We start from the raw sequence: 12,162 nt of genomic DNA, 5'->3' as shown, positions 1-12,162 counted from the left end.
CAATCTACTAATAAAAGTTTCAATTAATCAATCAATCAAAACTCTAACAAACAAAAGAAGTTGGCCCTAAAAAAAAAGCGATGTTTCTTAAGCACAAAAAATAGGACTCAAGTGGTGAGGCTGTATTTTCATTTGCACTTTAATTCTATTCAATCTATTCAATCAATCAATCAATCAATGTTTACTTATACTATTCTATCACCTTTGATCACCCCTTGGGAGGTGAGGGGAGCAGTGAGCAGGAGCGGTAGACGCGCCCGGCAATCATTTTTGGTGATTCAACCCCCAATTCCAACCTTTGATGCTGAGTGTCAAGCAGGAAGGTAATGGGTCCCATTTTCATAGTCTTTGGTATGAATCGGCCGGGGTTTGAACTCAGGACCTACCACAAGGCCACTGAGCAAGTATCCTTGCTAACATGATATTTAGGCTAGCTGTGTGTACATATTGCATCATTATGACTTGTTTGTGGATATATTTGAGTTCATTTAATTTCCTTTACTTATGTCCTCTATGTACTTAATTTATATTTGCATGTCCCATGACACATTATCTGCATTTCTGATTGTGTGCCTTGTTGTTCCAGACCACAGCAAATGTTACCATGCTGTTCCACATCACAGCAAACGTTACCGAGCTTCCAAAGATTGTAATAAATCCCTTAGAAGAAGACAGCCTGTCCTTTCCTTTAACTTGGGCACACACGTCTATACCTTCGGCAGTTTTAAGCCAGTCATTTCCAGGAGTTATCTAACCCTCTGAGACACTTACTTAATGTGTTGCCTTCATTATTCCAATATTCCAAGATGGCGGCGCCCGGACGGGCTGCGTCCTCGCGGAGCTCCTGCTAAAGATGAAACATTTGGCAGAGATACCGGACAATTCCACAGACTTTATGGCTGGCTCACATCGTGGTCACTCCGTGATCACGTACGACCGCCAGACACTTCTGGATGTGGACATATCGGGCCGTTTTGGTCTGATAGACGCGTGCGTGCTAGACTTGCTAACTAGCATGGGAATACGTCGGCGGCTACATCCAGCGGCCTGTGAAGCAGGGGAGTCTAGTAGCAGCGGGGGCCGTCTACGGAGCAGACGCCAGCGGTGTGATCGGAAACGCGGATGTCGAGCGGGGCTAAAAACAAAGCAGAAGGCTAATCCCCACAGAACACCACTTCCCTCCATCCTGCAGCCAGATTTAAATGGAAAATGCGAGACTACTGGTCTGGGTAAGGAGTCAGTTAAATTAGAACACGTTTTTTCTGCTTTGAGTGTTTCAGAGTTGGACATGTGTGTTACTGAGGTGGCTAACTATGATGCGTGCAGTTTATCAAAGCAACAAACAAACAATCGGAAAATCCCCGTTACTGAGGTGGCTAACCATGATGCGTGCAGTTTATCAAAGCAACAAACAGACAATCGGAAAATTCCTGTCGTATCAATTCCTAGATATGGTCGTAACTATACTAAATGCACTGGGCATAATAAACACAACATTATTAATATTGCTACTACGGATAATTTGATCAAAAACTCCCTAAAACAGCCCACTACCTATAATATAGGTTTTTTAAACATAAGATCATTGTCTCCCAAAACGTTATTAGTTAATGATATTATCAGAGACAACAATCTTAACGTCATCGGTCTCAGCGAAACCTGGCTTAAACCAAACGACTTTTTTGCGCTAAATGAGGCATGTCCTCCTAACTTTACACATGCGCATATTGCCCGTCCGCTTAAAAGGGGTGGGGGGGTCGCACTAATATACAACGAAAACTTTAACCTTAGTCCTAACATAAATAATAAATATAAATCGTTTGAGGTGCTTACTATGAAGTCTGTCACACCGCTGCCTCTACACCTGGCTGTTATCTACCGCCCCCCAGGGCCCTATTCGGACTTTATCAATGAATTCTCAGAGTTCGTTGCTGATCTAGTGACACACGCCGATAATATAATCATAATGGGGGACTTTAATATCCATATGAATACCCCATCGGACCCACCGTGCGTAGCGCTCCAGACTGTAACTGATAGCTGTGGTCTCACACAAATAATAAATGAACCCACGCATCGCAACGGTAATACGATAGACCTAGTGCTTGTCAGGGGTATCACCGTCTCCAAAGTTACGATACTCCCGTATACTAAAGTATTGTCCGATCATTACCTTATAAAATTCGAGGTTCAGACGCATGTTCGTCAAACTAATAATAATAATAACTGCTATAGCAGCCGCAACATTAATACGGCCACAACGACAACTCTTGCTGACCTACTGCCCTCGGTTATGGCACCATTCCCAAAGTATGTGGGCTCTATTGATAACCTCACTAAAAACTTTAACGACACCCTGCGCGAAACCATTGATAACATAGCACCGCTAAAGTTAAAAAAGGCTCCAAAAAAGCGCACCCCGTGGTTTACAGAAGAAACTAGAGCTCAGAAATTATTATGTAGAAAGCTGGAACGCAAATGGCGCACGACTAAACTTGAGGTGCACCATCAAGCATGGAGTGATGGTTTAATAACTTATAAACGCATGCTTACCTTAGCTAAAGCTAAATATTACTCAAATCTCATCCACCGTAATAAAAACGATCCTAAATTTTTGTTTAGTACGGTAGCATCGCTAACCCAACAAGGGACCCCTTCCAGTAGCTCAACCCACTCAGCTGATGACTTTATGCAATTCTTTAGTAAGAAAATTGAAGTCATTAGAAAGGAGATTAAAGACAATGCGTCCCAGCTACAACGGGGTTCTATTAACACTGACACGATGGTATATACGGCGGATACTGCCTTCCAAAATAGTTTCTCTCGTTTTGAGGAAATAACATTAGAGGAATTGTTACAACGTGTAAATGGAATAAAACAGACAACATGCTTACTTGACCCTCTTCCTGGGAAACTGATCAAGGAGCTCTTTGTATTATTAAGTCCATCAGTGCTAAATATTATAAACTTATCACTCTCCTCGGGCACTGTTCCCCTAGCATTCAAAAAAGCGGTTATTCATCCTCTTCGTAAAAGACCTAACCTCGATCCTGACCTCATGGTAAACTACCGACCGGTGTCTCACCTTCCCTTTATTTCAAAAATCCTTGAAAAAATTGTTGCGGAGCAGTTAAATGAACACTTAGCGTCTAACAATCTATGTGAAACCTTTCAATCCGGTTTCAGAGCAAATCACTCCACGGAGACAGCCCTCGCAAAAATGACAAATGATCTATTGCTAACGATGGATTCTGATGCGTCATCTATGTTGCTGCTCCTCGATCTTAGCGCTGCTTTCGATACCGTCGATCATAATATTTTATTAGAACGTATCAAAACACGAATTGGTATGTCAGATTTAGCCCTGTCTTGGTTTAACTCTTATCTTACTGATAGGATGCAGTGTGTCTCCCATAACAATGTGACCTCGGACTACGTTAAGGTAACGTGTGGAGTTCCCCAGGGTTCGGTCCTTGGCCTTGCACTCTTCAGCATCTACATGCTGCCGCTAGGTGACATTATACGCAAATACGGTGTTAGCTTTCACTGTTATGCTGATGACACCCAACTCTACATGCCCCTAAAGCTGACAAACACGCCGGATTGTAGTCAGCTGGAGGCGTGTCTTAATGAAATTAAACAATGGATGTCAGCTAACTTTTTGCAACTTAATGCCAAAAAAACGGAAATGCTGATTATCGGTCCTGCTAGACACCGAACTCTATTTAATAATACAACTCTAACATTTGACAACCAAACAATTAAACAAGGCGACACGGTAAAGAATCTGGGTATTATCTTCGACCCAACTCTCTCCTTTGAGGCACACATTAAAAGCGTTACTAAAACGGCCTTCTTTCATCTCCGTAATATCGCAAAAATTCGCTCCATTCTGTCCACTAAAGACGCTGAGATCATTATCCATGCGTTTGTTACGTCTCGCCTCGACTACTGTAACGTATTATTTTCGGGTCTCCCCATGTCTAGCATTAAAAGATTACAGTTGGTACAAAATGCGGCTGCTAGACTTTTGACAAGAACAAGAAAGTTTGATCACATTACGCCTGTACTGGCTCACCTGCACTGGCTTCCTGTGCACTTAAGATGTGACTTTAAGGTTTTACTACTTACGTATAAAATACTACACGGTCTAGCTCCATCCTATCTTGCCGATTGTATTGTACCATACGTCCCGGCAAGAAATCTGCGTTCAAAGGACTCCGGCTTGTTAGTGATTCCCAAAGCCCAAAAAAAGTCTGCGGGCTATAGAGCGTTTTCCGTTCGGGCTCCAGTACTCTGGAATGCCCTCCCGGTAACAGTTCGAGATGCCACCTCAGTAGAAGCATTTAAGTCTCACCTTAAAACTCATTTGTATACTCTAGCCTTTAAATAGACTCCCTTTTTACACCAGTTGATCTGCTGTTTCTTTTATTTTTCTTCTATGTCCGGTCCGGTCCGATCCGGTGGCCATGTACTGCTTGCCTGTGTATCGGCTGGGGACATCTCTGCGCTGCTGATCCGCCTCCGCTTGGGATGGTTTCCTGCTGGCTGCTGGCTCTCGCTGCTGTGTTGGATCCGCTTTGGACTGGACTCTCGCGACTGTGTTGGATCCATTGTGGATTGAACTTTCACAGTATCATGTTAGACCCGCTCGACATCCATTGCTTTCCTCCTCTCTAAGGTTCTCATAGTCATCATTGTCACCGACGTCCCACTGGGTCATTATTGTCACCGATGTCCCACTGGGTGTGAGTTTTCCTTGCCCTTATGTGGGCCTACCGAGGATGTCGTGGTGGTTTGTGCAGCCCTTTGAGACACTAGTGATTTAGGGCTATATAAGTAAACATTGATTGATTGATTGATTATAACACTTACATAAGGCTTTTAACTTTTTGCAGCTGCGGACAGATTTTTTTCTTTGTATTTTTGGTCCAATATGGCTCTTTCAACATGAGATGTACCATGACATGTACATTATCTTTAAAACCAGCCTGCACATACACAGAGCCCAGAGACCATAATATTTTCTTTTGTTAGTGTTTAAAGCGCACATGCACTCCTGTGCTGCTGAATACCAACACTCATAATTATAATGTGTTGAGCAATAAGGTGATGTATTTATTACATGTGCAGTGAAGTGTACATTATTTTGTAAAATCAGCACGCACTAATGAGCCAAGTAAAGCATTTTGCATGTTTAAGTGCCTAAAGTGCATGGACGTGCGTGTGCCGCTGCAGAACTCTCGCAGATATATAAAGCATTTAATCACGATATAGTGATATATTACATGTGCAATGAAGTGCATACTGTCTTTAACATCAGTACACACTACAAGGCAGTGGAAGATCTAGGCCTTCAGTGATGTCCGACTTCAATAATTTCCTCTCAAAATACCATCATTTATGTCCCCACATGACCATTGCTGGAGAAATACTATACAGAAACACATTTACGCACTACTGTGCATTGAAACACATCAGTGTACAAAACGGGTTATTTTCTGGCACATTTAAAAATCAACTAAAATGCATAAAACATATCTTACGTAATACTGTCAAAATAAACATTTCAAAAAACATATTAAACGTGAAGAAATACAGAAAATATTTCAACTCACAATTTGTAGCACCCATTTGACCCCGTACAGTCCCTCATAGTCGGAAGATTTGAGTGAAAATGGCGGGCATTTCCCCATTTCATCGCCGACCCCGTCTCACAAGATGTAGTTTCTCTTTAAATATCCTTCTTGAAAATGGTCATGCAAATATATATCTGCCACCTAATCAACATGTTGCTCTCCTTCTTTGTGAGTACCGGCGAGTTTCTGCGGCTTTCTATGGCTCATATGGCTCCTGTGACACCTCCTGTTTACACAATTTCTGATTGGATACTCACTTGGGACTCGCAAGTGAGTATCCAATCACAGCGTGAGGCCAGCTAGGAGGCTTTACTGACCAGAACTCGTGATCTGATTGGCTATCGCAACTGTATGTCCCGCATTGCTGAATCTGAAGGCCCCGGGCAGATTTGGTATGGCCTGGCAACATAAGCTGGCTGAATTCTGATTGGATACAAAATGTAACCTAAAAACAACCGCACAGGAAAGAGCATAATATGACATAAAGAGAATATGAATACTTTTAGATATTTAGGGAAAGTAAATTAAAACATTATTTTTTCTTTAATTATGATTATTAGGGCTGCGAATCTTTGGGTGTCCCACGATTCGATTCAATATCGATTCTTGGGGTCGCGATTCGATTATAAATCGATTTTTTTCAATTCAACGCGATTCTCGATTCAAAAACGATATTTTTCCGACTCAAAACCATTCTGTATTCATTCAATACATAGGAATTCAGCAGGATCTACCCCAGTCTGCTGACATGCTAGCAGAGTAGTATATATTTTTTTTTTAAACTTTTAGAATTGTAAAGGAAAATGTTTTATTACGTGATTGCAATAATGTACATTTATTTTAATTATTAAACAAACCAAAAATATGACTTATTTTATCTTTATGAAAACATTGGACACAGTGTGTTGTCAAGCTTATGAGATGCGATGCAAGTGTAAGCCACTTGCATATTGTTCTTTTTTTTTAATTTTTATAAATGTCTAATGATAATGTCAATAAAGGATTTTAAATCACTGCTCTACTGAAATTATAACTACCGTATTTTTCGGACTATAAGTCGCAGTTTTTTTTCATAGTTTGGCCAGGGGTGCGACTTATACTCAGGAGCGACTTATGTGTGAAATTATTAACACATTACTGTAAAATATGAAATAATATTATTTAGCTCATTCACGTAAGAGACTAGACGTATAAGATTTCATGGGATTTGGCGATTAGGAGTGACCGATTGTTTGGTAAAGGTATAGCATGTTCTATATGTTATAGTTATTTGAATGACTCTTACCATAATATGTTACGTTAACATACCAGGCACCTTCTCAGTTGGTTATTTATGCGTCATATAACGTACACTTATTCAGACTGTTGTTCACTATTCTTTATTTATTTTAAATTGCCTTTCAAATGTCTATTCTTGGTGTTGGGTTCTATCAAATACATTTTCCCCAAAAATCCGACTTATACGCCAGTGCGACTTATATATGTTTTTTTCCTTCTTTATTATGCATTTTCGACAGGTGCGACTTATACTCCGGAGCGGCTTATACTCCGAAAAATACGGTAATATTGATACTGTTGTTGATAATATTCATTTTTGTTTGACTACTTTTGGTTTGTTCTGTCGTGTTTGTGTCTCCTTTCAATTGCTATGTTTATTGCAGTTCTGAGTGTTGCTGGGTCAGGTTTGGTTTTGGAATTGGATTGCATTGTTATGGTATTGCTGTGTATTGTTATGTTGGATTGAAAAAAAAAAAATGTTTTATTTTTTATTTTAAATGAGAATGAGATCTGAATCGCACAATGTGAGAATCGCAATTCGTATTCAAATCGATTTTTTCCCACACCCCTAATGCATATGATTTCTGGTTATTATAGGCCAACAGAGAAGGCCTTGCTGGCCCTGACGGCACATCACTGCTACAAGGAGGACGCTTTTTTTTCCAAAAATGGAAGCGAGACACAGGTTAACTTCATGATTTGTTCTTTAATGAGAACTAAAACCATGAACTAATGTTGTATCTTTCTAATGACACCGACCAAAAGTCTTGCTTGTCAAAGTTGTCCCACCAGGTGGAGGTTCGACTGCGACCGTATCCTAAACAGCTGACTGTTATTAGCGCCGGCAGGAGTGTCGCAAAGCCCATTTTGGTGTGTCTTTTTCTATTTGAATGTTGAGTGAAAGTAACAGCATGTTTACATTCAAACTAGGGTTGTATGGTATACCGGTACTGGTATAGTATCGCAGTACTGATGAATCAAAAACGGTACAATACTCTGTTTGACAAGTACCAGTTCCTGGGCATGACGGCGGGTCGTCACGTCATGACATTGCTGGTTTTGAGAGCAGGGGAGCATGTTCGGCAGTGCACAATCACAGAGTATTACCGGTACTAGTAAAGTACCACGGTATTAATGAATTAAAAACGGTGTTACACTGTCTCTGAAAAATACCGGTACTTTTTTTTTATATACGTCGTGACATTGCTGGTTTTGCAACAGAGGAGCATGTTTGGCAGCGCACAATCACAGAGTACTTAAAAGAAGACAGTGTGTAGAAAGAAAAGGGAGAACGGACGCATTTTGGCTTAAAAATTAAAGATAAAGGTGAAGTTATAACACTGAAAGGCTCTTAGGAAGAGGTGCTTTAAGACATGGCTAGCTAGCTAGCGGCGAACGTCCATCCGGAGTCGGCAGTGATTTAGCTACTTCTAAATAACTAATCCTCGCCTCCTTGACGATGAATAAAGTATGTTTATTACAAGTATCATCCCTGCAGGAGGAGGAATAGCTAAACATGCTTCACTACACACCGTAGGAGGATACGATAGCTAACTGCTAACAGCAAGTTGGCACCCCTGGATGTAAACAAATGCCATGGGAGGATCTACACCTGATATCCACTGTAATGATACCAAGTACAATAGGGTATCTAGTCAATACTACTATGATTAAATCAACATTTTTTATTGTCACAAAATCTTTTTTCATTTAAAAAAAAAAAAATCATATTATGTTTATAAACTCAGGAAATAAGTCTCTGGACACATGAGGACTTTGAATATGACCAGTGTATGTGATCATGTAACTACTTGGTATCGGCTCGATACTTAAATTTGTGGTATCCTCCAAAACTAATGTAAAGCATCCACACTACAGAAGAATAAGTGATTATTACATATTAAGAAGTGTGGACAGAACATATTAAAAGAGAAAGTAAGCAGATATTAACAGTAAATGAACAAGTGGATTAAAAATTATTTTTTACAGCTTGTCTCTCACCATTTTGACAAAATAGACTGATAAAAAACACAATATGTTACTGCAAATGTCAGCAGACAAATTAGGAGCCTTTGTTTGCTTACTTACTAATAAAGACAAGTTGACTAGTATGTTCACTATTTTATTTAAAGACACAATTGTTTTTCGATTGCAATAAGAAACGTGTTTAATGTTGAGTTGAGTTTGAGTTTATTTCGAACATGCAATTTCCAGTTTCTCTTTTCAACATGTTCGAAAAGGAGTAGGAAGAAGCAGAGCTTATTAAAACCTACCCCTTTTCTTTTACATAACAGTTGCTAAAACTATTGTTCACTTCCTGTTCTCAATGTATTCACAATATACTCCATAAGTAATCACAATAAAAATAAATAAATGAATAATCGGTGAAGTAAGTTTTATTCCATACGATGAGATAAGTAAGATTATTTTGAGAATGAAAGAATGAATGGGTGAATAAAATCAGAATGTTTATCATGGTTCTTCTTTTTTGTACTTTGTAAACACTTCCAGTTTTGAAGAGTTTCTTGAAGTGGATCGATCATATTAGTACATTGTTTGATTGCTTTGCTTAATACATTATGTCTCTTAAGATTTTTTTGTTAAAATAATGTGGTCCTCCTTATTTAAAAAAGTATCGAAAACTATCGAAAATATTAAAAATACATTTTACTACCGGTAACGGTACTAAAGTATCCGTGTTCGTGTGGACTTATTTAGCACTGTTGTTATTTAGTATCATTTGTATGTATTATTAAATATTGTTTGTATAATTTAAGTATATATTCTGCAAACAAACAGTTATACTTTTAAAAGGACAATCATTCTATTGGACTTTATGTTAAGACAAGCTAGCAAGCAAGCAAGCTAGCTACATTGACAGCATCCATTTACTGACAAAACAAGACATTTATCTAGCTTTTTAATCTTTCCAATTTTCAGTTTATCTATCTTATTATTTTTTTAATCAGTATTTCCATATATTGATTAGGCTAACAAACTAGCTAGCTGGCTAACTAGACAGCATGTATGTAGCTACAAGTCAAGCTGGTAACTAGCTCAAATGTCTGTGCAGCATCAAAAATAACGTTTATTTATTCCTAACCAAGGAAATAACTAGTAAATTGTCTGAGGGTTCTCACCATGGCCAGAGGGAGGATGGCCTGGATGTCCCGTTGCACGACCGTCAACTCGGTCACCACCTTCTCCGACTCGCTTGGCGGACTCTGGCCCTTGTAGTCGATGTTCCAGTTGATGCGTCTGGTCACCGACAGGCTGGTGAAGTTCTCCATCTCGAAGTCCAACTGCATCACCTCGGCGTTCCCCAAAAGGTCCCTAAAAAAAAAAACCAAACCCTCATCAGAACATTCTGATAAGAAATAGTCAAAGGAATTCTCAAATTGTGGTACAACTGTGGCTCCATCCAGTGCGGCTCTTTAGCACCGCCCTAGTGGCTGCCTGGAGCTCTTTCAAAAATGGTAAAAGAATGGTGAAAAATATTTGTTGTTTTAATAATGTTTCTGTAGGGAAGGGGTCACCAACCTTTTTGAAACCAAGAGCTACTTCTTGGGTACTGATTAATGCGAAAGGCTACCAGTTTGATACAGACTCAAATAAATTGCCAGAAATAGCCAATTTGCTCAATTTACCTTCAATATATATATATATATATATATATATATATACATATATATATACATATACATATATATATATATATATATATATATATATATATATACATATATATATACATAAACATATATATATATATATATATATATATATATATATATATATATATATATATATATATATATTAGGGCTGTGAATCTTTGGGTGTCCCACGATTCGATTCAATATCGATTCTTGGGGTCACGATTCGATAATATATCGATTTTTTCGATTCGATTCTATTCGATTCTCGATTCAAAAACAATATTTTTCCGACTCAAAACGATTCTGTATTCATTCAATACATAGGATTTCAGCAGGATCTACCCCAGTCTGCTGACATGCTAGCAGAGTAGTTGGTTTTTTTTTTTTAAAGGTTTTATAATTGTAAAGGACAACGTTTTATCAACTGATTGCAATAATGTACATTTTTTTAAACTATTAAAAAAAACAAAAATATGACTTATTTTATCTTTGTGAAAACATTGGACACAGTGTGTTGTCAAGCTTATGAGATGCGATGCAAGTGTAAGCCACTGTGACACTATCGTTCTTTTTTTTATTTTTATAAATGTCTAATGATAATGTCAATGAGGGATTTTTAATCACTGCTATGCTGAAATGATAACTAATATTAATACTGTTGTTGATAATATTCATTTTTGTTTCACTACTTTAGGCTTGTTTTGTGTCGTGTTTGTGTCTCCTCAAGTGCTCTGTTTATTGCAGTTCTGAGTGTTGCTGGGTCAGGTTTGGTTTTGGAATTGGATTGCATTGTTATGGTATTGCTGTGTAGTGGTTTGTTGGATTAATAAAACAAACAAAAAAAAACATTTTAAATCGTTTTTAAAAAAAATGAGAATCGATTCTGAATCGCACAACGCATTCGATTCGATTCGTATTCGAATCGATTTTTTCCAACATCCCTAATATATATATATATATATATATATATATATATATATATATATATATATATATATATATATATATATATATATATATATGTATGTATGTATATATGAAAAAATGGGTATCTCTGTCTGTAATTCCATCAAACATTTTTTTTTCTTTTACAGAAGGTTTTTTGTAGATAATATAAATGATGAAAAAAACACTTAATTGAACGGTTTAAAAGAGGAGAAAACAGGAAAAAAATTACAATTTTATTTTGAAACATAGTCTATCTTCAATTTCGACTCTTGAGAATTCAAAATTCAACCGAAAAAAATGAAGAGAAAAACTAGCTAATTCGAATCTTTTTGAAAAAAAAAAAAAAAAAATCAATGGAACATCATTAGTAATTTTTCCTGATTAAGATTAATTTCAGAATTTTGATGACATGTTTTGAATAGGTTAAAATCCAATCGGCATTTTGTTAGAATATATAACAAATTGGACCAAGTTAGGCTTTATGATGCACTTACATTATCATATACACTATCAGAGACAGACACTCTTCATTTAACATAATGTCCTTTTTTGCTGCTTCAACACACCTCAATCAACACTGTCCGTAACACACACACACACACACACACACACACACACACACACACACACACACACACAC

The 12,162-nt window shown here is 37.9% G+C and overlaps 1 protein-coding gene across 2 annotated transcripts in view; it reads right to left on the bottom strand.

The window, feature by feature from the left end:
* The window catches only part of tmem132e (transmembrane protein 132E), a 975,100-nt gene that overhangs the window by 133,644 nt on the left and 829,294 nt on the right, over positions 1 to 12,162 (bottom strand). For both annotated transcript variants that reach the window (XM_061898877.1, XM_061898876.1), the window contains exon 4: positions 10,058 to 10,250. In XM_061898877.1, the coding sequence (XP_061754861.1) occupies positions 10,058 to 10,250 (193 nt within the window). The remainder of the gene's footprint in view (positions 1 to 10,057; positions 10,251 to 12,162) is intronic.

The sequence above is a fragment of the Nerophis ophidion genome, linkage group LG04, assembly GCF_033978795.1.
Source record: "Nerophis ophidion isolate RoL-2023_Sa linkage group LG04, RoL_Noph_v1.0, whole genome shotgun sequence".
Taxonomy (NCBI): Eukaryota; Metazoa; Chordata; class Actinopteri; order Syngnathiformes; family Syngnathidae; genus Nerophis; species Nerophis ophidion.
Note: the sequence above shows the minus strand (reverse complement) of the source record. Positions and strands in the feature narration are given on the sequence as shown.